Source organism: Bos indicus, chromosome 22 (genome assembly GCF_029378745.1).
Source record: "Bos indicus isolate NIAB-ARS_2022 breed Sahiwal x Tharparkar chromosome 22, NIAB-ARS_B.indTharparkar_mat_pri_1.0, whole genome shotgun sequence".
Classification (NCBI taxonomy): Eukaryota; Metazoa; Chordata; class Mammalia; order Artiodactyla; family Bovidae; genus Bos; species Bos indicus.
The window spans coordinates 32,653,622-32,678,554 of NC_091781.1; the positions used below are offsets into that span (position 1 = coordinate 32,653,622).

Genomic DNA, 24,933 nt, shown 5'->3' on the forward strand with positions numbered 1-24,933 from the left:
TCTAGCTTTCAGAACTCTGAGACACAAAGCCTGTTTTGAGGCCACCCAGTCTGGGTTAGTGTGTCATGGCAGCTGACGGGGAGGGTGGTCACTGAGAGAGGACTGGCCACCCTTCTCCCCCCGGCCCTCAGTCGTTGCCTGTCTGGGATTGTTTGACCCGAAGGTGCTTATGTGCAATTGGAAACCAGAGAAAGACTCTTCCCGTGAGCTCTCCCCGTCCTCACTTCTCCGCTCACGTCGTGCTGAAGTTCCATGCTACTTTACCGACACTGTAATTACTCTCTATTTTTTATTTATGTACTTTCTTACAGTCACACACAACTACCTATGGGAAATAAACACTCTTCTTGTGAACATTTAATTAGGTTTATCATTTTAATTATGTCTTTCATATTGCTGTGTTCTTGTGCTGTGGATTGAAAGCTGTCTCTCATGTTGGCGGTCTGACTCTCTGGGTACTGGTTCCACTTTTACGTATTTTACAAATCAAACTTTGCCTTAGTGTTTGTTCTCACCGTTATTTGGATTTTGTTTTTCCCCGTTTAAGATGGTATGATAGGGAAGGGCCAGAAAATCATTCAGCATGATGCAGAGATTATTTTGTAGGAGGCCTGTCTTTATGGACTGAAAATCTGAAATACAGAATTTTTTGAATGAGTTTTGTTATTCGAAGCACATGCACCAAACAACAGAGACCAAGCAACACATTAACCCATGGGACTCCTTGGGGAAACCTGTTTTAATGAGTAGATGAGATTTCTTATAATTCACAGAACAATTTATATGTAAATGGAATCTGTGAAAACCTTGAGGTGGGTGCTCTGAGGGTGCTCAAAAGCTTGCCTTTCGTTAATAATTTCTGAACACTGCCTCTGTAATCTTGTTTATATTGCTTTTTTAAAATTAGAGTGAAGCTAAGTCTTTCCATCCTAGTTATAACCAGAGTTAGTGTATTAGTTATCTATTCAGTTCAGTTCAGTTCAGTCGCTCAGTCATGTCCGACTCTTTGCAACCCCATAAATGGCAGCACACCAGGCCTCCCTGTTCATCACCAACTCCCGGAGTTCACCCAGACTCACGCCCATTGAGTCAGTGATGCCATCCAGCCATTTCATCCTCTGTCGTCCCCTTCTTCTCTTGCCCCCAATCCCTCCCAGCATCCGAGTCTTTTCCAACGAGTCAACGCTTCGCATGAGGTGGCCAAAGTACTGGAGTTTCAGCTTTAGCATCATTCCTTCCAAAGAAATCCCAGGGCTGATCTCCTTCAGAATGGACTAGTTGGATCTCCTTGCAGTCCAAGGGACTCTCAAGAGTCTTCTCCAACACCACAGTTCAAAAGCATCAATTCTTCAGTGCTCAGCCTTCTTCATGGTCCAACTCTCACATCCATACATGACCATAGGAAAAACCATAGCCTTGACTAGACGGACCTTTGTTGGCAAAGTAATGTCTCTGCTTTTGAATATGCTATCTAGGTTGGTCATAACTTTCCTTCCAAGGAGTAAGCGTCTTTTAATTTCATGGCTGCAGTCACCATCTGCAGTGATTTTGGAGCCCAGAAAAATAAAATTATCTATTACTGTGTAACAAATTAGCCCTGATCTTAGATGCTTGAAACAATGTACAGTTGACCCTTGAACAACACAGGCTTGAAGTGTGCAGGTCCACTGTCCTCTGATTTTCTTTAATAAATATGCACCATGGTGCCACATGACCTGTGGTTGGTTGAATTTGTGGATGTGTAACTGTAGGTAAGGAGCGCCAACCGTAAGTTATACTCAGATTTTCGATTGTCTGTGGGAGTTGGCGCTTCTAACTCCTGCGTTGTTCACAGGTCAACTGGATATTATTTTACTCACTCCTGTGACTGCTGGCAGCAGACTCTAACTCCTGGCCACAAGACGCTCAGAGCTGCATGCAGCACGGCTTCCTCAAACCACTGCTCCTGGTGTTTGCTGTTGGTATTGGCACCCAGACCAGTGCTGGTGCAGCATCAGAGGAAATATAGCTAGAAGCTCACTTACAGGGTTTCGTGGCAAGAGACTTCAGTTTCTTTATAAGAGCCGCTTATGCCATGGTTTCCCGAGAGTGAGTGATCCAAAGGGCACAGGAAGAGTGGCCACCTGCTTGTGGAAGTGCCATATTATGACAGCAGGCTATTGGTCACGCAGACCCACCCTGGTACCATGTGGGAAGGGACTGCACAAACGTGTGGACTGGAGGAGGCAGGGCTGACTGGGGATCACCGTAGATGGTGGTTGCCACAGCTGACATGACCTTGAACAGAATGACAGAGTCATTGAGTAGAATCATTCCCTCAGGGTCACTCATGAGAATAGGTTCAGCTACTATTAACCTCGGCTTCCCTGGTGGCTCAGATGGTAAAGAATCCGCCTGCAATGCAGGAGACCTGGGTTCAATCCCTGGATTGGGAAGATCCCCTGGAGGAGGGCATGGCAACCTGCTCCAGTATTCTTGGCCTGGGGGAAATCCCATGGACAGAGAAGCCTGGTGGGCCACAGTCCACGGGGTCGCAAAGAGTCGGACACGACTGAGTGACTGAGCGCACACACATTATTAACCTAAGTTCTCTCTTTGCTCTCCTCGCTCCTGATACTCTTCCAGTAAATCCTCTTTGAATTAAGTGAGCTCAGATCAGTTTCCGTTGTTAAAACAGAAGAGTTCTAACTGATAAAATGAACTCCAAAGTAAATTAAACTGCTTTTTGTTTGTTACAGGACTATGGAAGTCAGGTTTCTCATTATTGGTGTCAGGAGATACAAATAGAGAATTGTGGACAGAGTAGTGAGAACCTGTGGTGCTAGGTTGGAATTGGAGATATTGGTGTGAACTTACGCTGTACACACACACGGGCACACACACTCCTAGATCGATCTATCCTCTCAGCCCCAAATCACTCCCTGGTAGCAATGAATAAACCTTTGTGCCAAGACCTTGGTTTCTAAATCTGATGCCCCACTAAAAACAATCAGGTCTCCTTTGAGAAAAATGATGACGGCAGGGAAAATAAAGGGTGAGTCTGGCACATCTTTGAGTCTCCATTTGCGCCAGAAAGTTAGAAAGAACTCAAAGAGTAATGGGGATGTGTCAAAAATGACAGAGCTGCCAGTGTGAAGGGTCTCCTCCTGTCTAGATCTGAGAGAATTTGAACATTAACATAGAATCAATTTTGCAACCATCATGTTAATAACTGGTTCAGATGGAAACCATCGATGGATGCTAAAAATAGGCGGTGAAAGTCTGATGAAGAATGGGGTGTTGCCATCGTTTCAATACATGTCCCCTTAAAATGCATATCAATTACAAAGGGCAAAATAATACCTTTAGAGATGGAGAAACATGGTAGACACCACCTTAGGCATGTAATTAACAGGCACCGCACCAGTAGTGGAGTAAATGGATAATCTGCCAAAGTGCATTGCCTGACTCTCATCGGGAGGAAACACCAGACAAATCCAAAGTGAGGAACGTTCTACACAGTAACTGACATGTATTCTTTAAAAATGTCAAAGTTGTGGAAGATAAAGCCTGAGCAATAGTTCTGACAAAAGAAGACTAAAGAAAAGTGAACTGAATATAATGCGGGATCCAGCATTAGATCCTGAGGGAGAAGGAAAACTGCTCTGAAGGATAGTCTTTGGGAAATTACTTCAGCCACCTGATGTGGAGAGCTGACTCATTTGAAAAGATCCTGATGCTGGGAATGATTGAAGGCTGGGAGGAGAAGTGACGACAGAGGATGAGATGGCTGGATGGCATCACCGACTCAATGGACATGAGTTTCAGTAAGCTCTGGGAGTTGGTGATGGACAGGGAGGCCTGGCGTGCTGCAGCCCATGAGTCGCAAAGAGTTGGACACGACTGAGCAACTGAACTGAACTGAGGATTGTCAATTATGTAATAGCTTTATGTTAACGTTCATTGTCCTGAATTTGTTAATTATGTCAGAGAGTTAATTAATTATTCTTGGGAAATACACAGTATTTAGGGGTGAAGGAATGTCATGTCTTCGACTTACTCTTAAATGGCTCAGAAAAAATATATGAAAGAAAGTGAATGATGAAGCAAATGGGGTCACATGTTAATGATTAGGGTATCTTGGTGAAAGATCTTCTATCGGTTTGCTATTGCTCCTCTGACAAATGACCATAAATTTAGTGGCTTGTTTCTATGAGAAGACTGGCACAGTTTGGCTGGTTTCTCTGGGTTAAATTCAAGGTGTCAACAGGAGAGCATTCCTTTATGGGGTCCCTAAGGAAGAATCTGTTTCCAAGCACATCCATGTTTTTGGCAGAATTCAGCTCCTTGTAGTTGTAGGTCTGAGGTCTCCATTTCCTTGACTCTTGGCCCCTCTGCCTTCAAGCCACCAAGACGTGCTTCGGAGCCCGTCTCATATTTTCAACCTGACTTCCCCTTCTGATTCTCTCTCTCTGCTTTGAAGGGCTCACATGATGACATTAGCTCTACATAGGTAACCGAGGATAATCTCCCTCTCTGAAACTCAACCAATTAATAATCTTAATTACAGCTGCAAAATCTCGCTGCCATGTAAATAACATAACATAGCCATGGGTGTCAGAGAAGGCAATGGCAACCCACTCCAGTACTCTTGCCTGGAAAATCCCATGGATGGAGGAGCCTGGTGGGCTGCAGTCCATGGTGTTGCTAGGAATCAGACATGACTGAGCGACTTCACTTTCACTTTTCACTTTCATGCATTGGAGAAGGAAATGGCAACCCACTCCAGTGTTCTTGCCTGGAGAATCCTGGGGATTGGGGAGCCTGGTGGGCTGCAGTCCATGGGGTTGCTAGGAATCAGACATGACTGAGTGACTTCACGTTCACTTTTCACTTTCATGCACTGGAGAAGGAAATGGCAACCCACTCCAGTGTTCTTGCCTGGAGAATCCCAGGGACAGCGGAGCCTGGTGGGCTGCTGTCTATGGGGTCGCACAGAGTCAGACACGACTGAAGTGACTTAGCAGCAGCAGCAGCAGCAGCCATGGGTGTGATACCAGGGGACTAAAGGTCCCAGAAGCCAAATTTCTGTCTGCTGCAAGTTCATAGGAGTTCATGCCACTATTCTTGTTACCTTTATCTAAGTTTAAGGTTACATCAAAACAAAAAACTTATATAGATTCATGGATACAGTACATAGAATTGGAAAGCTGTAGTCGTGGCGTCATTGATCCTCTTGGTAGTTCCGTTTCTTCCTAACAGTACTGGGTCTGTTTTGTTCCCCTCTTACCCACCAGGTCACCACCAAATCAAGCAAGGGACCTGTGAGGTGGTTGCAGTGCACAGGTGCTGTAACAAGAACCGCATAGAGGAGCGATCCCAGACGGTCAAGTGTTCTTGCTTCCCAGGACAGGTTGCTGGCACGACTCGGGCTCAGCCCTCTTGTGTTGAAGGTAAGACCGTTACAGTCAGTTTCCCTAATGTTGCCCAAGGACCTAACACTGTAAGAACCTTCTTGCTTTATTGTCTTTGCAACTCCAAAGAAAAGTAGGTCAACTATGTCCGTGTCACTTTAAAAATGAACATAAAGGGACTTCCCTGGTGGTACAGTGGTTAAGAATCTGCCTGCCAGTGCAGGGGTCACAGGTTTGATTCCTGGCCTGGGAGGATTCCCTAGGATCCCCCAACTAAGCCCATATGCCACCAGCTACTGAGCCTGTGCTCTAGAGCGCATGCCCCACAGCAAGAAGCCGGTGTGCATTGCAACTAGAGGAGGCCTGTGGGTAGCAGTGAAGATATAGTGTGGCGAAAAATAAAATTAAATAAAAGTGAGCATAAATGTAACCCTACAAATTTCTTGATGAGTAAGGCATTAATGATGTCTCTCAAAAGGTACCAATGAGGACTTCTCTTACTAGACAACTAGGAAGATATGCTTTGATTTCTTCTTGCCTGGCTGTCTCTTCAAATATCATCCAATGGAGCAGTCACCTCCCCAGACATGCTCTTCCTGCTCTCAAACGCTGCTCAAAAAATTTAGCAACCTGGTTTTCTCAGCTCCTCTTTAATGTTACAGATGAATACTCTATTTTTTTTTTCTAGTTTACTATTTGTGAGACATCTTTGGAGCAGGTTCCCTGAGAATAGTCTGGGATCATGTATCATTTATTTGTTGTTTCCACATCCCCCAGCTGAGTACTGTGCCAGTAGTTTAGAAAAATGAATGAGGATTGATGGTTGTAGATGGAGGCCTGGGACTGATTCCTTTTGATGCCCCTGGCTCCTTCCAGCAGACACCTTGTTAGACACAAGTGTCAGTCCCCAGGGGAACACACACAGGAGGTAAGTCTTGTAGCTGTTTCTCTACAGCGGCGTGGAACCTGTGAAAATGAACACTTCCCGTCTTACCGGATGCATCTCTAAAGGTAAGTGGTTAAAACACACACACCCATTCTTATCTCTGAAATTATACAGTTGACAACAATAGCTGACTTACATGTGCCAACTCCCCTACCAAAGGCAGACACAGATATATAGGTTGTATAGCGTACTTGTGTGGTATGCATGCCTGTGGTCTATGTCAGCACGATCTTAGCCACCTTTCAAGCTGGAAGGTGAACGTGAAATGTTTCCTGACTATAATTCCTCACCAGAAACCCTGGATGTCAGGTGAGTCGCCAAATGCAGATTTCATCAGATTTTCTCAAGATAAAAAAGTACATATACCATCAGCTAACAGTCCTGAAGTCTTCTTCAGTTGTACCCCATAATCACAGATACTAATATTTATGCAGCGAAATATATGAATATTTATGCAGGATGGGATGAGACAAGATGAAGAGCCTCATGTTAATTCAAGTCAGGTATTGCTACCATCATAAAGAAATTCTTGCCATTTTCAGAGCTTTTTGGATTTGGGGATTAAAGATAAAGAATTGTAGACCTAAGTTAAAAAAAAGAATGAGGAGCTTTAACATTTTAAAAAAAATGGCTAATTTTGGCTCTCCAGCGGGAACAGTTTGTTGTTGTCGTCGTTGCTATTCTTCAGTCACTCAGTCGTGTCCGACTCTTTGCGACCCCATGGACTGCAGCACCCCGGGCTTCCCTGTCCTTTGCCATCTCCTGGAGCTTGCTCAAACTCATGGCCATCGAGTTGGTGATGCCATCCAACCATCTCATTCTCTGTCATCCCTTTCTCCTCCTGACTTCAATCTTTCCCAGCATCAGGGTATCTTCTAATGAGTCAGCCCTTCTCATCAGGTGGCCAAAGTATTGTAACTTTAGCTTTAGCATCAGTCCTTCCAGTGAATATTCAGGACTGATTTCCTTTAGGATTGACGGGTTTGATCGCCTTGCAGTCCAAGAAACTCTCAAGAGACTTCTCCAACACCATAGTTGAAAAGCATCAATTCTTCTGTGCCCAGTCTTCTTTATGGCTCAACTTTCTCCTCCATACATGACTACTGGAAAAAGCATAGCTTTGACCATATGGACCTTTGTCAGCAAAGTAATATCTCTGCTTTTTAATACACTGTTTAGGTTGGTTAAAGCTTTTCTTCCAAGGAGCAAGCATATTTTAATTTCATGGTTGTAGTTGCCATGTGCAATGATTTTGGAGCCCAAGAAAATAAAGTCTGTCACTGTTTCCATTGTTTCCTCATCTATTTGCCATGAAGTGATGGGACTGGATCCCATGATCTTTGTTTTTTGAATGTTGAGTTTTAAACCAGCTTTTTCAGTCTCCTCTTTTACCTTCAAGAGGCTCTTTTGTTCTTCACTTTCTGCCATTAGGGTGGTGTCATCTGCATATCTGAGGTTACTGATATTTCTCCCAGCAATCTTGATTCCAGCTGTGCTTCATCCAGTCTGGCATTTCACATGATGTATTCTACATATAAGTTAAATAAGCAGGGTGACAGTATACAGCCTTGACATGCTCCTTTCCTGATTTAGAACCAGTTCGTTGTTCCATGTCCAGTCCAGTTCTGACTGTTGCTTCTTGACCTGCATACAGGCTTCTCAGGAGGCAGGTAAGGTGGTCTGGCATTCCCATCACTGTAACAATTTTCCACGGTTTGTTGTGATCCACACAGTCAAAGGCTTTAGCATAGCCAATGAAGTAGAAGTAGATGTTTTTCTGGAATTCTCTTGGTTTTTCTATGATCCAATGGATGTTAGCAATTTGATCTCTGGTTCCTCTGCCTTTTCTAAATCCGGCTTGAACATCTGAAAATTCTCATTTCATGTGCTGTTGAAACGTAGCTTAGAGAATTTTGAGCATTACTTTGCTAGCTTGTGAGATGAGTGCAATTGTGCGGTAGTTTGAACGTTCTCTGGCATTACCTTTCTTTGGGATTGGAATGAAAACTGACCTTTTCCAGTCCTGTGGCCACTGCTGAGTTTTCCAAATTTGCTGGCATATTGAGTCCAGCAGTTCTGCCCAGCACCTCCTGTACAGTGTTAAGAACAGTTTAATATATGTATTTTCTCCATTATTGAGCCCAAATCATACTCTGTCTCCTTGTCCTCAGATCAGTTTGCTTTTCTGTATTCGGCTGTCCCCTCCACAGTCTAAGGGCCTTGTCATATTTTGCGGAGCTTACCATCTTAGTGTTCCAACATTCACCCAGTAGCCAGAATGATCTTTCTATGGAAATAGGGCTTGTCACGTCCCTCTCATATTTATCAATAAAACCTGACTTCAGCAACTTTCTGCCATCTTTAAAATGAAATCTAAAGTCCTTACCCTGTTGGTGTGGCTGATGAAACCCTGCATAATCTGGTTTTGTCTTTTTTTCTTTTTTTCTTCTTTCAACTCCTGTACCCTAGCCACACTGCAGTCTTCTCTGTTCCCTTTCATCTCTGCACTTCACCATCTGTATCCATACTTGAATCTTTGCGTTTGTCTCCTCAAAACACATTTGTCCAGTTGATGCCTGTTCTTTCAAATCTATATGTTCTGTATCTCACCATACTTCCAGTTCCTGACATGGATATCATTTTGTTGTAAAAACTTGCTGAATGTTTGTCTTCACATTAGTCTACAAGTTGCTTGAAGATGGGAACGGGATCTTTTATTTATATCTTTCCGCATTGGCTGATGCTTGGTGAGTGTTAGCATAGCAGAGAATTATTTCATCTTCACTAATCACAGATTCATTTGGAAAAGTAACAGCAGTGTTTGCTTGCCTCTGTAGATTTTTAATTTTTTAATAAAAGTCATGTAGATTTTTATCATTTTTGTTGAATTATTATGATAGTAATAATAGTTGAGAGTATTGTGATAGTTTTAAATGATCAACATAGTGATTCAACACTGATATACATTACACAGTGATCACCATGGTAAGTCTAGTAACTATCTGTTGCCATACAAAATTATTAAAGTATTACTGATTGTACCCCCCATGCTGTATATTATATCCCCATGGCTTAATTTATAACTGGAAGTTTGTACCTCCTAATTCTCTTCACCTGTTTTGTCCAGCCTCCCATACTTCTCCCCTCTGGAGACCACCAGTTTTTTGTTTTTTTTTCCTGTATCTTTGAAATTTTTTCTGTTTTGTTTGTTCGTTTATTTTGTTTTATAGATTCCACATACAAGTGAAATTGTATGTTGTTTTTTCTTTATCTGACTTATTTCACTTCACATAATACCCTTTACATACATTCATGTTGTTGCAAATGACAGAGTTTCATTCTTTTTATGGCTGAGTAATATTCCGTTGTGTGTATAGGGACTTCCCTCATGGCTCAGTGGTAAAGAATCCACCTGCCAATGCAGGAGACGTGGGTTCAATCCCCGGCTCAGGAAGATCCCCTGGAGGAGGGCATGGCAGTCCACTCCAGTATTCCTGCCAGGATAATCCCACAGACAGAGGAGCATGGTGGGCTGCAGTCCATGGCATTGTAAAGAGCTGGACACAACTGAGCGTGCGTGCATGTGTACACACACACACATACACACACACATCTATATCTCACATCTTCTTTATCCATACATTGGCTATTGTAAATAATACTGCAATGAACATAGGGGTGCATATTTCTTTTCCAATTAGTTTTTTTTATTCTTTGGATGAATAGCCAGAAATGGGATAGCTGGATCATATGGTAGTTCTAATATTAGTATTTTGAGGAATCTCAATATTTTCCACAGTGGCTGCACCAGATTAAATTCCCACCAGTGGTATATGAGGTTGACTTATCCCATGTGGGATCATTTTCTGAACTTTTCTTTCTGATAGTTTATTACTAGTTTATAGAAATACAATATACTTATGTATATTGATTTTTGTATCCTGCAACTTTACTGAATCCCTTGATCAGTTTTAAGTTTTTTGGTGGTGTCTTTAAGGTTTTTTAAAAATATGTACTATTGTAACATCTGCAAACAGTGACAGTTTTGCTTCTTTCTTTCTAATCTGGATAACTTTTATTTCTTTTTCGTAGGAGTGAGACTTCAATACTGCATTGAATAGAAGTGGTGATAGGGATCCTTGTCTTGTTCCTGATCTTGGAGGAAAAGCTCTCAGCTTTTCACCTTTGAGTGTGATGCTGCCTGTGGTCTCTTGTCTGTGGCTTTTATTACATGAGGTGCCTTCCTCTATACTCACTTTGTTGTGAGCTTTTAAGCAACTGGATGTTGAATTTTGTCAAGTGCTTTTTCTTTATCTGTTGGGATGATCGTGCAGTGTTCTCCTTTATTTTGTAAATGTGGTATATCACGTTGATTGATTTGCAGACATTGAATCACCCTAAAGTTCCTGGAATAAGTCCCACTTAACCATGGCATGTGGTCCTTTTAGGGTTTCTCTGGTGCTCAGTTGGTAAAGAATCTGCCTGCCAATGCAGGAGACCCACGTTTGATCCCCAGGTCAGGAAGATCCCCTGGAAAAGGAAATGGCAGCCCACTCCAGTATTCTCTGGAGAATCCCATGGACAGGGGAGCCTAGCAGGCTACAGTCCATAGGGTTGCAGGGAGTTGGACATGACTGAGTGACTGAACCGCTACCATGGTCCTTTTAATGTATATTGTTGAATTAGGCTGGCTAATATTTTGTTGAGATTTTTTGCATCTATGTTCACTACGTACACTGGTCAGTAATTTTCTTTTTTTTTTTGGTAGAGTCTTGGTCTTAACTTTTGGTCTGTAGTTTTAGTATAAGGATAATGAGTTTGGAAACATTCTTTCCTCTTTAAATGTTTGGAATAATATGAAAAGAATTAACTCTTCTTTAAGTGTTTTATAGAATTCATCTGTGAAGCCATCTGATCCTGGACTTTGTTGTGAGTTTTTTGATTACTGATTCCATTTCAATACTAGTAATCAATTTATCCACATTTTCTATTTCTTCTTGATTGTCTTGGAAGGACATGTTTCTAGATTTCTTTGAGGCTGTTCAGTTTGCTGGGATATAATTATCTGTACTAATCGCTTACTATTCTTTGTGCTTCTGTGGTGTCGGTTGTAACTTCTCTTTCATTTCTGATTTTATTTATTTGGGCCCTTTCTCTTTTTTTGCTTGATGAGTCTGGCTAAAGGTTAATCAATTTTGTTTATCTTTTCAGAGAACCAGCTCTTAGTTTTATTGATCTTGTCTATTTTCTCTTTAGTCTCTGTTTCATTTGTTTCTGCTCTAATATTTCTTTCTTATGCTGACTTTGGGCTGTGTTTGTTGTTCTTCTAATTTCTTTAGATGGTAAGTTAGGTTGTTTCAGATTTTTCTTGTTTCTTGAGATAGGCCTATATCACTATGACTTCCGCCTTAGAACTACATTTCCTGTATCCTATAGATTTTGGAAAATTGTATTTTATTTTTATTTTTGAGATATTTTCTGATTTCCTCTTTGATTTCTTCATTGACTCATTGGTGGTTTTTTTTGTTTGTTTTTGTTTTTTTAGTAACATGTTATTCAGTCGCCTCATCTTTGTTTTCTCCAGGTTTCTTCTTGCGATTTGATTTCTTGTTTCATACTTGTGTGGTTGGTAAAGATGCTTGGTTTCAGTCATCTTAAATTTATTGAGACTTGTTTTATGGCAATAATGTGATCTATCCTAGAAAATGTTCCATGACACTTGAAATGTATGTGCTTTTTCTGTTGTTTTTAAAATGATTTTTATTGGAGTGTAGTTAACAGCATTGTGTTTCAGGTGTACAGCAAAGTGATTCAGTTACACATATGCATGTATCTTTTCTTTTCCAAAGTCTTTTCCTATTTAGATTATTACAGAATACTGAGCAGAGTTCCAGGCCGCTGTATAATAGGTCCTTGTTGGTTATCTATTTTAATACAGCAGTGTGTAATTTTCAGTTTTACCTCAATAAAAAAGTTCTGAACTTATATATATAACATGTCATTATATATTAAATATGACACACATATGTATATATATTTAATCATTTTAAAATGACCTCATGGTTTGGGATATATGCTTGTAACAAATACATTTACAGATAAAAGAAAAATATAGCGTGTGTACATGCGAATCCCAGACTCCCAATCTATAGGTTCACCCCTGGGAACCATTAAGTTCTTTCTCTAATAAGTTAATAAATACATTAATTATCATTTTTAAAAAAGATTCCATATAGAGGTGATATTATATGATACTTGTCTTTCTCTTTCTGACTTTATTTGATAATCTCCAGTACCATCTAGTTCAGTTCAGTTCAATCGCTCAGTCATGTCCGACTCTGCGACCCCATGAATTGCAGCACACCAGGCCTCCCTGTCCATCACCAGCTCCTGGAGTTCACTCAAACTCACGTCCATCGAGTCAGTGATGCCATCCAGCCATCTCATCCTCTGTCATCCCCTTCTCCTCCTGCCCCCAATCGCTCCCAGCATCAGGGTCTTTTCCAGTGAGTCAACTCTTCACATGAGGTAGCCAAAGTATTGGAGTTTCAGCTTCAGCATCAGTCCCTCCAATGAACACCCAGGACTGATCTCCTTTAGAATGGACTGGTTGTATCGCCTTGCAGTCCAAGGGACTCTCAAGAGTCTTCTCCAACACCACAGTTCAAAAGCATCAATTCATCAGTGCTCAGCTTTCTTTATAGTCCAACTCTCACATCCATACATGACCACTGGAAAAACCATAGCCTTGACTAGATGGACCTTTGTTGGCAAAGTAATATCTCTGCTTTTCAATATGCCATATTGTCCACCCTGCTTATTTAACTTCTATGCAGAGTACATCATGAGAAATGCTGGGCTGGAAGAAGCACAAGCTGGAATCAAGATTGCTGGGAGAAATATCAATAACCTCAGATATGCAGATGACACCACCCTTATGGCAGAAAGTGAAGAGGAACTAAAAAGCCTCTTGATGAAAGTGAAAGAGGAGAGTGAAAAAGTTGGCTTAAAGCTCCACATTCAGAAAACTAAGATCATGGCATCTGGTCCTATCAGTTCATGGCAAATAGATGGAGAAATAGTGGAAACAGTGGCTGACTTTATTTTTCTGGGCTCCAAAATCACTGCAGATGGTGATTGCAGCCATGAAATTAAAAGACACTTACTCCTTGGAAGGAAAGTTGTGACCAACCTAGATAGCATATTGAAAAGCAGAGATATTACTTTGCCAGTACCATCCATGTTGCTGTAAATAGCATTGTTTTTCTGTAAATGTTGCTGTAAATAGCATTGTTTTTCTTTTTAATGGCTGAGTCATATTCCATTGTGTATATATACAGCATCTTCATTATCCATTCATCTATCGATAGCCATTTAGATTGCTTCCCTGTCTTGGCTGATGTAAACAGTGCTGGAGTGAAACTTGGAGTGCATTTATATTTGTGAATTACTGTTTTCTGTGGATATATGCCCAGGAGTGGGAGTGCTAGATCATATGCTAGCTCAATTCTTAGTTTTTAAGGAAACTTTATACTGTTCTCCGTAGTGGCTATACCAATTTACATCGTCACTAAGAGTGTAGGAAGAGGATCCTCTTTCTTCCACAACCTCCCCAGCATTTATTCTTTGTGGGCTTTTCGATGATGACCACTCTGACCAGTGCAAGGTGACACCTTGTGTAGATTTTCAGATGGTTGATAATGAGCCATGTGGAGCATCTTGTGCTTTAAAATAAGCGTATGTTAAACTGGCCTCTTCAGATTGGCTTCCTTATGGTCTGACCTGTTTTGAATTCATGATTTCAATTACCTACCTACTCCAGGACATTTCTTGAGGAGATAAATGGCCTCATTTCTTGAGGCCTTGTGTATATGCTGCTGCTGCTGCTGCTAAGTCGCTTTAGTCGTGTCCGACTCTGTGCGACCCCATAGACGGCAGCCCACTAGGCTCCTCTGTCTCTGGGATTCTCCAGGCAAGAATACTGGAGTGGGTTGCCATTTCCTTCTCCAATGCATGAAAGTGAAAAGTGAAAGTGAAGTCGCTAAGTCGTGCCCAACTCTTAGTGCCCATAAGACGCGATTTTAAAGTTGTTGTTATGGAAAATGTCCACAAGGCGGCAGCACTTTTTATTATTAATTTAGTTTGGCTGTGCCCGGTCTTTGTCACTGCATTGGCTTTTCTCTAGTTGCAGAGAGCGGGGACTACTCTCGTTTGTGGTGCTTGGATTTCTCACTGTGGTGGTTTTTCTTGTTGCAGACCACAGGCTCTAGAGTGCAGGCTTGGTAGCCGTGGCGCTCGGGCCCAGTTGCTCCACGGCATGTGGTATCTTCCCAGACCAGGGATCAGACTTGTGTCCCCTATATTGGCGGGCAGATTCCTATCTACTGTACCCCCAGGAAAATTCTTGGCAGCACTTCCTGATGCTCCAGTCGGGTTCCTTGGGCAAACAGAACTCTAGAGAAAGTCATGTTCCTGGCTTGTTATAGAGTACGCTGTGCCAGGGCTCCTGTCTCACGACTTCTTCCCCCGCTACCCTCCACCACCCAGACAGATCCTAAGCCCTGTCAGAACTGTGATGCTGAGGGTGCTGTAGGTGGGGGGACTCTGAGGAAGGAGATAGCTGGTGGGAACCCCAGCTCCGGGAGACTTGGAGACCAGGTGACTTTTTAGAGCTCTTCTGGCCCAGAGGGTCCACTGTTCTTTGGGTGTACTGCGTTTGGTTGAGCTGTAGGAGGGCCTGCCTGGATCTGGAGAAGGGGTTCCCATCCACAGGGCTTCCCTGGTGGCTAAGATGGTAAAGAATTTGCCTGCAGTGCTGGAGACCCGGGTTCGATCCCTGGGTTTGGAAGATCCCCTGGAGGAGGGCATGGCAACCCACTCCAGTATTCTTGCCTGGAAAATCCCATGGTCAGAGGAGCCTGGTGGGCTACAGTCCATGGGGTGGCAAAGAGTCAGACACGACTGAGCACCTAACACTTTCCCTTTCCACAGGGGACCAGGCATGCCAGGTTTAAGGGGGCTCATTTGCTGGCACATCCCTCCCCAGGCCCCTCAGCTCCACCCCAGTCCAGCCTTGGGACCCAAGGCAGCTCAGGCTTCAGGGATGTGACACCAGGCCAGGTACCCGAGGCCTGAGGGGAATACTGATGGCATTTAAAAAATCTTTTTAATGTCTATTGGAATATAGTTGATTTATAATCTTGTGTTTGAGTGTACAGCAACTTGATTCAGTGATACATAGACGTCTATCTATTCTTCTTTGTTTTCCTGTTTAGGTTATTACAGTGTTCTGTCGAGTTGCCTGTGCTACACAGTAGGTCCTCGTTGATTAACTTGTTTATACATATTAATGGATATATGTTCATCCCAGCCTCCTCATTTATCCCTCCCTCTGCTCCACCTTTTCTGTTTGGTAACACTAAGTTTGTTTTTAAGGTGTGGGTCACTGTTTTTCCTTTGCAAATGCTTTTTTCATTTGCATTGATTTTTAGATGTTACCCGTAAGTGATCTTGTAGGCTATTTGTCGTTCTCTGACTTCCTTCACTTAGTACGGTCATCTCTAGATCCATCTATGTTGCTGGCAGTGGCCCTATTTCTTCCTTTTTTTAATGGCTGAGTCATATTCCATTGTAACTGTACCGCATCTTCTTTGTCATCCATCTGTCCATGGACATACTGGCTGCTTCCCCATCGTGGCTATTGTAACTAGTGCTGCAGTGAATGTTGGCACGCAAGCATCTTTTCCAGTTTTTCTCTGCCTTTAGGCCCAAGGGTAGAATGACTAGATCGTGTGATAGCTCTGTTTTTATTTTTTTAAGGAACCTCCATACTGTTCTCCATTGTGACTCGTACCAATTCACACTCCAAAAAAACAGAATGGGAAGGCTCCCTTGCTCCATGTGCTCTCTGGCATTTACTGTTTGTAGACTTTATGATGATGGCCATTGTGACTGGTAAGGGGGATACCTCATTGTGGTTTTGATTTGCAGTTCTCTAATGATGAGCCACATGGAGCATCTTTCCGTGTGCTTAAAAAAAAAAAAGGTATGTCAAATTGACCTCTTGAAATTGGCTTCTTGAAGGTCTGCCTTGTGAATTCTTTTTCAGTTATCTACTTCAGGACATTACTTGAGGGCAGGTGTCCTTTACATCTGCGAATAGTGAATTTGAAGTGTCCTAAGTCCTGGTTTTCAATTTGTTGTTTCAGGAGAAGTCCATAAGACGGCAGCCCTTTCTCTGGCCCCACTTAGGTTCCTCAGGCAACCAGAGCCCCAGAGAAAATCTGTTCCAGAGTTGTCTCATGACTTCTTCCCCCTTAACCTGCACTCCCCACAGAAATCCCAAGCCCTCCCCTAACTGTGATGCTGAGTGTGCTATGGTACTTAGGTGGGAGGACTGCCAGGAAGGAGGCTGCTGGTGGGAAGCCCACCACTGGGGTTGTTGGAGGACAGGAGACTTCTTTAAGATCCCAGCCCAAAGGGTCAGCATCGTTTGAAAGCTCTAGGTTTGCTTGAGCGGTAGGAGGGCACATCTGGATATGGAGATCAGGGTCCCATCCACAGGGACCAGGCACTTCAGGTTTAAGGGGGCTTATTTACTGGCACATCCTCCCCAGCTCCAACCCAGTCCAGCCTTGGGACTCAGGGTGGCTCAGGCTCCAAGGATGTGACTCCAGGCCAGGGGTCCAAGGCCTGTGTCGTTGGCATTTATCTTTTTAATTTTTGTTTCATATCGGAGTAACATTGACACACAATGTTGTGTTTCTTTTCAGTTTGCATCAACCTGGTTCAGTTATACATATGCATGTATCAATTCTTCTTCAGATTCTTTGCCCATACATCTTACTGCAGTGTGTTAAGTGGAGTTCCGTCTGCTATACAATAGGTCCTGGTTGATTTTCTAGTTGAAATATATTACTGTGTTTATGTTAATTTCAATCTCCTAATTTGTTTTCCTGCCACCCCATCTTGCCCCTTTGGCAACCGTTCGTTTTTTATGTCTGTGATTCTGTTTCTGTTTTGCAAATGAGTGCATGTGTATCGATTTTGAGGTTGCAGGCATCAGTGATACCATGGCCATTTTGTCATTCTCGGTCTGACTTCCTTCACTAAGGATGATTATACCCAGATCTACCCATGTTGCTGGAATAGGCATCGTTTTCATTCAGTTTTATTCCTGAGGAATATTCCCCTGTATATATGTCCCACCTCTTCTTTATCTGTTCATCTCTGGATGGAGATTCTCATTGTTTCCACCCCTTGGCTTTTGCCAGCAGTGCTGCAGTGAACATTTACGTGTGTGTGCCAATTCCAGTTGTGGTTTTTGTTTCCATATGGGCCTAGGAGTGGTCATGTGGTGCTTCTTTGCTTAGTTTATTAAGGACCCTCCATACTGTTCTCCATCGTGGCTGTTATCAATTTTCATTCCCAAAACGAGTGCATAGGAGGGTTCCCTTTTCTCCATGCTTTCTCTGGCGTTTATTATTTGTAGATTTTTGATGTTGGTCATCCTGACTAGTGGCAGATGATACCTCGTTGTAGTTTTGATTTCAGTTCTGTAATAATGAGCCATGTGGAGCATCTTTTCATGTGCTTAAAAGAAAAAAAGCTGTGTTAAATTTATCTCTTGAAATTGCCTTCGTGAAAGTCCTCCATGTTTTGAATTCTTTTTCGATTACCTACCCCAGGACATTTCTTGAGAGCAGGCGTGCTTTACAGCCCCATAAACCTTGTAAATATGAAGTGCCAGAAACACTGGGTTTAAAGTTGTTAATACAGGAAATGTCCACAAGGCGGGCAGCACTTCTCCATGCCCCACCCCGGTTCTTCTGGCAACCAGAGCCCTGGAGAAGTGTTCCTGGCTTGCAGATTAGAGAGGAGTGTGCCAGGGCTCAGGTCCCATATGTCTTCCGCCTTACCCTGCACCCCCCAGACACCGGAATCACCGGCGTGGGCCGCGTGCACCTTCCTTTTAGGGCTGAGTCTCTGCTGCTGCAGACACAATGGGGGCAGGGCTGATGCCCTGGCTGGCTGGTTGTGTGGCTTGGCCAGGACTGTTTATGGCACGTCCTGGGTATGAAACTGGTCTCTGGGACAACCGGCTGTGAGGCTTGATCATGACTCTTGTGAGAGTGCGGTTGTGCAGAGTTCCCCTTATGGGAGCTGGTTTGCAGGGGCACCTGGGCGCTGAGGTGGCCCACCAGGGAAGGGTGGCTCTCCTTGGGAGGGACTGACCCCAGCGGGGCGGGGCACAGTGTTAGCGCGGTAGATGGGGCTGCAGAAATGCCGCACAGCGGCACTGGGCCAGCTAGGTAAAAAGAGGGTTCAAGAAAATAGCCCCTGTCAGCACTTCTGTCCCTGGAGGTGATACCAGAGGCTTGCCTCTCTGGTACTCGTCCTAAACGTAGTCCCTGAATTTCCTTCCCGTGTGACAGGGGCACTTTCCAAGCTGCTGCCTGTGTTCTGGGACTTGGAATAAGTGAGTTTGTGTGTGAATCCTTCAAGAGCGGAGTGTCAGTTGTCTGCGTTCCCCCAGCTCTCCTCGCCCTGAGTCCCGCTGGTTTTCAAGGCCGTTCTAAGAGCTCACCTTGCTGGTGCAGGACCCCTGGGCTGGGCCACCCGACGTGGGGCCCGTCCGCCCGCTCCTGGGCTGGGGGCTTCCCGGTCGTGACGTCCCTCCCCACCCCGGGTCCCGCACCAGGGGTGTGGGTTCTGACTGCACTGCGCCCCTGCCCCTCCTACCTGTTTGGACGTGACGTTTTCTTTATAGACTTACTTGCAGAAAGCCTGTTCTCCCAGCCTTCAGGTCATTCTCAGAAACAGTTGCTCTGTATCTGTTTGTGGTTTTGGTGTCTCCAGGGTAGGAGATGAACTCATGCTCTTCCTACTCTGCCATTTTATCCAGACCAAACATGACCTCTGTAGACTTTGCACGTCTACAGGAAGTCATGAATCATTACATAAACTGTGTTCATACTCTGTCTGGTTTGGGAAATTTGAATATAAAAATCTTGTATGTCTAAATCATGTGTTACAATTCAGAAAGCACTTTTATTGGGGAACTACAAAGTACAGTAGTTCCCATTAGCATCTGTCTCTTAGTAAAGGAAATGCTAATCCCTTACCATACACTAGCTTGTTTTACATTTGATATGTGGGAAAATCCTTTTTGGCCTCTACTCTCTGGGTAACTACATTTCTCTGTTCGGTCAATATATATACTTGTGTATTTAAAACAGGTCTGCAGAAAATGTGGTCGATCTTGGTATGAATGTGTATTACACAAACGGATAGGATATCCCAGTGGCTATTTCTTAACTCAGTGTGCATTATTCCTGTTAGTACTATGTTGTGGAGATCTTTGTGTCCTAGTACGTGTTGACCTGTTTCCTTTTTAATTGCTCTACAGCATTCCTTCATATGGGCAGGTTGTAATTATTTAGCTGTTCTTCTACTGAAAGGCATTTTGGTTCCGTCTGTGGCAAAGGAAACATGCTCACAGGCTACTTGAGTGCCTTGGTGGGTAGGATCAGTGAGTGGTGGAGACCGAGTGTCTGGTCTCAGAGCGGAATCTGCACAGTAGAGCTTTCTGTGATGATGCAAGTGTTCTTTCTGTATATCTCCATCTCTGAGTGGCATCATGTCCGTGTGTCCAGTGTGAATGGGAGCCGCTAAGCATGTGCACCTCCAGAGCACTCCAGATGCGCGAGTGTATTTAAGTGGGAACGTGGGACTTGAAGCTTCTGTGTTGCAGGATAAGCTTTATGCCATTGTGTAAGCTTGGTGTAACATCTGGTGGCCAGGGCATCCCAAAACCCTGAGAGAGAGAGGATTGTGAGTCTTCATATCTGTGTCCCCTGCACGAGCACTGCCTGGCAAATAGTCGGTGTTGGGCTCAAATAGTCAGCGTTCATGGGCTCAAAGTCACGGAGGCGGTGTTAGAAGTTGTACTTTAGACTCTAGTTAGGATGTATGTCTGTTCTCATATGTCTCTGATCTTCTGTTCCTTATTTGAATATGTTTTGAATCGGGCTTTTTAGCTTTACCTGCTTAATCTTTATCCCATAATAATTATGCAATATCATGCTGCTAACTGGCATGTGGGGAGACCTAGTGTCTGCTGATACCTTCCTTTTATCTTATTTGTCAATAAGGATAGGATCTAAAATATAAAATTTACTTGAATTTACATTTAAATTAAAGGCAAGAAGAGGGGCATTAATTTTGGTACAGACATTGGACTATCTTTATGCGTTTTTGTTAATCCATACCACAGATACTTATCTAGTGTTTTTTGTGCTTTTCTGGGAAATTACAGCTTTTAGTAGTTAAAAATAGCTCTTTTTTCCTCCCATCCAGCTTTTTTAAAAATTATAATTAACTTATGAAATCCCCCTGAATTATTGAAATGTGTCTGTAATACACATTTGGGATTTGGGAGAAGGAATGAAGAATTATTTGATTGAAGCTGTGATTACTTGGATCCTGAAACAGAAACTATTTAGCTGTTAAGCATTCTTCCTTTTGCATCTTCTTCGGGCATAGACAAGGCTGTTTTGTGGTAGGAACTGTATTCTACACATTTATCAAAATATAGCCCTATAGAGATAATGCTGGATTGGTTTATGATAAAATGAGATAAACGTGTAGTACAATGAAGCTTAATTTATTTTGTCAAACTGAATGCTCTCTAAACATCAGGTTGATAAAAGCTTAATAAGACAAAAGCCTAGGACTAGAAGACAGTTACTTTTCAAAGGTTTTTTTTTTTTCTCCTTTCTTTCAGTGATGTCCCAATGCCTTTTCTGAGATGTCAGACTTCACTAAGGATAAGAGTTACTTTGTGTCCTGAAGACATCTTTTGTGAATTGTGGGTTGTGTGGTCAGATGTGGGGTCTGTCTTTAAGATGTGAGTTCACAAGGTTTTGTTACTAGCTGTTTTCTCTGTGCTACCTGAGCGATGAAGCAGTTTTCTGAGTTTTTCTCGGTGTTGGTCAGCTAAGTGACAATGAAGTATCCTTTACTGAAACACTTTGAAAGTTGGAAGGATATGTGTGTGCATTTATCTAGTTTTAATTTAGCTCTTTTGTACCTGGCAAGTCCTAGATGCTGGAGGTCCTGTTTTCAACCCAGAGTTTGCTAATAATAAGCAAGATAGATAATTAAAGTCTAGTAAATGAAGGACTCTTAGAGAAAGGGGTACCCATGAGGAGCCATGAGTCTGACTTTACTATGTAGGAGGGAGAGGCGTGTAGAGCACCTGAGAATGAGCGGGGCAGCCTTGGGAAGTGGAAGCAGCTCGTCTGGCTCAGAAATGGCAGAAGACAAATCTGGAGGTATACACAGGGCCTTGATAGTAAAGGTCTGAGAGCAAATCACATTTTTGGACTTCCTGCCTGCTGTCTGGGAATTTGTATTCAAGGAGAGTGGATGAAGCAGATTCTGCCAATAAGAAAGGTAGGAAATGCTGTGAGCGAAGTTCATATCAAATATTTCTCAGAAGGAAAAATGTGCTCCCTGAATTTGACAGGTCAGATGGATTGTCAGCATAGGTGTCATGGTGAGCCCAGGATTTGTGTGTCTGTAGGGGACAGAGAAACATGTAGATGTTAGACTTGTGGAATTACCTTCAGTGGGGGGAAGAAGGGAGACAAGGACTAGAGCTGACATGTTTACTTAGAGTGAGTTGTATTTTCACCCAGCAAAGCTTTGATGAGGTTTGATGAACCAACAAATCCTCTCATTCTGGGCTGAGGACATTTGGATCATGACTGTAGGTGACCGGAGACCATTGTTGCTCCACTGCGGGAGGTTTTCTCCAGCTTGGAAACATGTCATAATGCCTGGAGATGCTTTTGGTCTTTATGCTGGGGGAGAGGGTCGTGCTGCTGAATATCTTAACATGCGTAGGCTGTACCCCTGAAGTGAAGAATTAGATGGCTCCAAATGTCAGGAGTGTCAAGGTTGAGAAGCCCCGCCTTTGAGGTTTCTGCTGTGTGTGGATGTGCTTGTGTGAGGTGGCATTTAGAAGCATCTTAGATCACAGAGGAGGAGTGTGTATGTCTTCATCCACAGCCTCACTTTGTACTCTGTGGAAATAACAATACTGGGTCATAGGTGAAATGTGTGAACAAGTAAAAGATTCCTTAAAAAATCACAGTCCTCCCACTACCGCTTTTATGCATGTTACCTGGGTCAGCTTCTAATGGCTTCCTTTCTTGAATACCAAGCATGTCTATTGGCAAGGTTTTCCACATACCTTTCTTAAAAGTTAATCAGTGGCTTAATATTTAAGGAACATGTCAGGTGTCTTGAAATAACGCAGGTAAGAGCAAAAGAGCTAAAGATGAAATACATCAGAACCTCTTCTTGTTTTGATGTTCTTGTGACGGTTTCCATTTTCCAGAGGACACATATCCTGGGGAAGATGTTTCTTAAACATCTTCTGTCCGTAGTGTCAGTGTAGAAACACTTTTCTTTAGAAAAGCCTTAACTGTTTGTAAAAGCAATCAAAATAAATCAAGAAGGGAGAGACCAGCTATAGAGAAGTGAGCCTCTTAATCTTATTTGAAGGTGGGCTTATCTAAATAATTATGTATTAAAGAAAACAGAGTATGTATTTAGAGTAATATTTATTTGGAACACGGGCAAGAAACCAAAAACATCCATCTATTTTATACAACAGAGAGATAAAGACAGTGCATCAGCTTTCCTTAGCTACTTAGCCGCCTCGCCACACGGTCCCCCAAAGAGAACGTATAGGAAGTACTAGCCGCTCCCATAAAACGGGAGCATCACTGTCTTTTTAAAATTTCCTTTCCTGCATAAAACCAGAAATTTGTTACAGCTCGGCAGCTTGAAGATAGGGATATTTTGTGTTTTCCTAAGTCAGGAAGGCATGGGGCTTTTTAAAGAATTTCATTTTAAAAATAGAAGTGACAAGATAACTTTCTCATTTAAAATATATTATGGTACTTGGTAACAGGAAAAAAAAAATGTATTCCTCCTACAAACTTATTTTCCTGCGGAGACAAGACTCAGTTAAGTGGGCAGATGTTCTCAAGAGTTATTTTAATAGAATCCTATTTCTGAGTCCTTTGTCTCAGCTTACAGCCCTGCTCCGTGTGCGCTCCGGGCTGACACTCGCAGGCTGTTAATCACTCTCTTCTCTGTTAGGTCAATCCCCCGCTTGGTTTTCACCTTCACTGTGCGTTCCTTCCTCAATCCTTAACTCCTAAAGGAATGTGAAACTTGTATTTTGGCTACCTGGGCGGCTCTTACTATGTCTCTCTCTCCTGAAAGAACATTGGGGATTAAGTGTTTCACAAAAACCTTTATCCTGGATACAGTATGTGCTTATGGAAGCCCCTCCCTCTTTGCGTTCTATCAGCTATGAGCAGTTTCTTTTTTACCAGTAGCAGTGCTTTACAGTCCAGGACAGCTTTGCTAGTTTTAGGAGTCAGTGGTGAATCTGTCTTTAGAAATACGCTCTGTGTTTTCCAATTAAATGACAGGATTGTGGTAAATGATTCCATAAGGCAGCAATACATGCTTATTTATTAAAATACACTTCAATCTTTAAACAAAACTAGGCAATTCAGTTAGGAATTGGCCTATTTGTCTGTGATGAATGCCTGAATCCATCATCTTTCCCCCAAGATCCGTTTCTAGATTTCTCACAGCATTGTCTTGGGTCCCCATGGTCCAGTGAGGAGATATCAGCACTTCTCTGCTCTGAAGGTGAGATAATTGGATTTCATCCATTTCCTCGGCAGGGAGTTTATTCCCAGACTTCTCACCTCACTCCACCTCAGCTGGTCTTTTCTCTCAGACTCCTTTTTGTTCTACATTCTCTCATCTTCTGGGGACACAGGTTTCCTGGCTGAGGGCACTACCTTGGTCACAAGCTTCCTAGAGCTGAGAGAACCAAGTGTTCACTTGCCCCTGAATGTCCATTGCTTCCTGCTGACCCCTCACTTCAGCCACATGTCTCCTGCTCGCCCTTCGCTGTCCCTCTTACCTTCTCTTGGATCTCTAGGCACCTGTCAGAGCTGCTTTCGAGTCCTCCGTGTAGCTCTGATACCTGCCAGGAGCACACAGGTCCCCACTGCTGAGTGGAAGGAAGTTTGTCATTGGAACACTTGTAAAGATTTTTCTGGACAGTATTTCATGTTCAATTTTAACTCTGTGTAAATACAATGAAGTCTGTCAACATTTATGTAACTTTTCTGTCCTGGAGACGGTATTTTAAATTGAAGGTTCCTCATCTTTGTACCTACTTGGGACCAGACTAAGGCATTCAGAAAATAAGGAGTGACTAGTCAGCACTATGCATATGGTCAACTCTGCATAGCACTTACTCGTCTAAACTATTACTTAAACTCTGGTGTAAGCAGAAAGATTGATGGATGCAGTCTAGATTCAGATACTGCTCGTGGTGTGGAAAGCTCTGGTGTTTGGTCTGGAACCATCTGCCTCCTTTTCTGGGGAGGTTCTGGGGACAATTCACAAGAAGGACAGTACATAAATGTGCTTTCAAAATGACACCACTCTGTACAATTTTAAGGTGAAACTGTGGTGATATTGGGGGCTGAA

General features: G+C 42.9%; 1 protein-coding gene across 1 annotated transcript in view; it reads left to right on the top strand.

Annotated features, from left to right (window-relative positions):
* Positions 1-24,933, top strand: part of TAFA4 (TAFA chemokine like family member 4) — a 175,157-nt gene that overhangs the window by 139,552 nt on the left and 10,672 nt on the right. Inside the window, exon 4 of the mRNA XM_070776335.1 lies at positions 5,277-5,432. Coding sequence (XP_070632436.1) covers positions 5,277-5,432 — 156 coding nt within the window. The remainder of the gene's footprint in view (positions 1-5,276; positions 5,433-24,933) is intronic.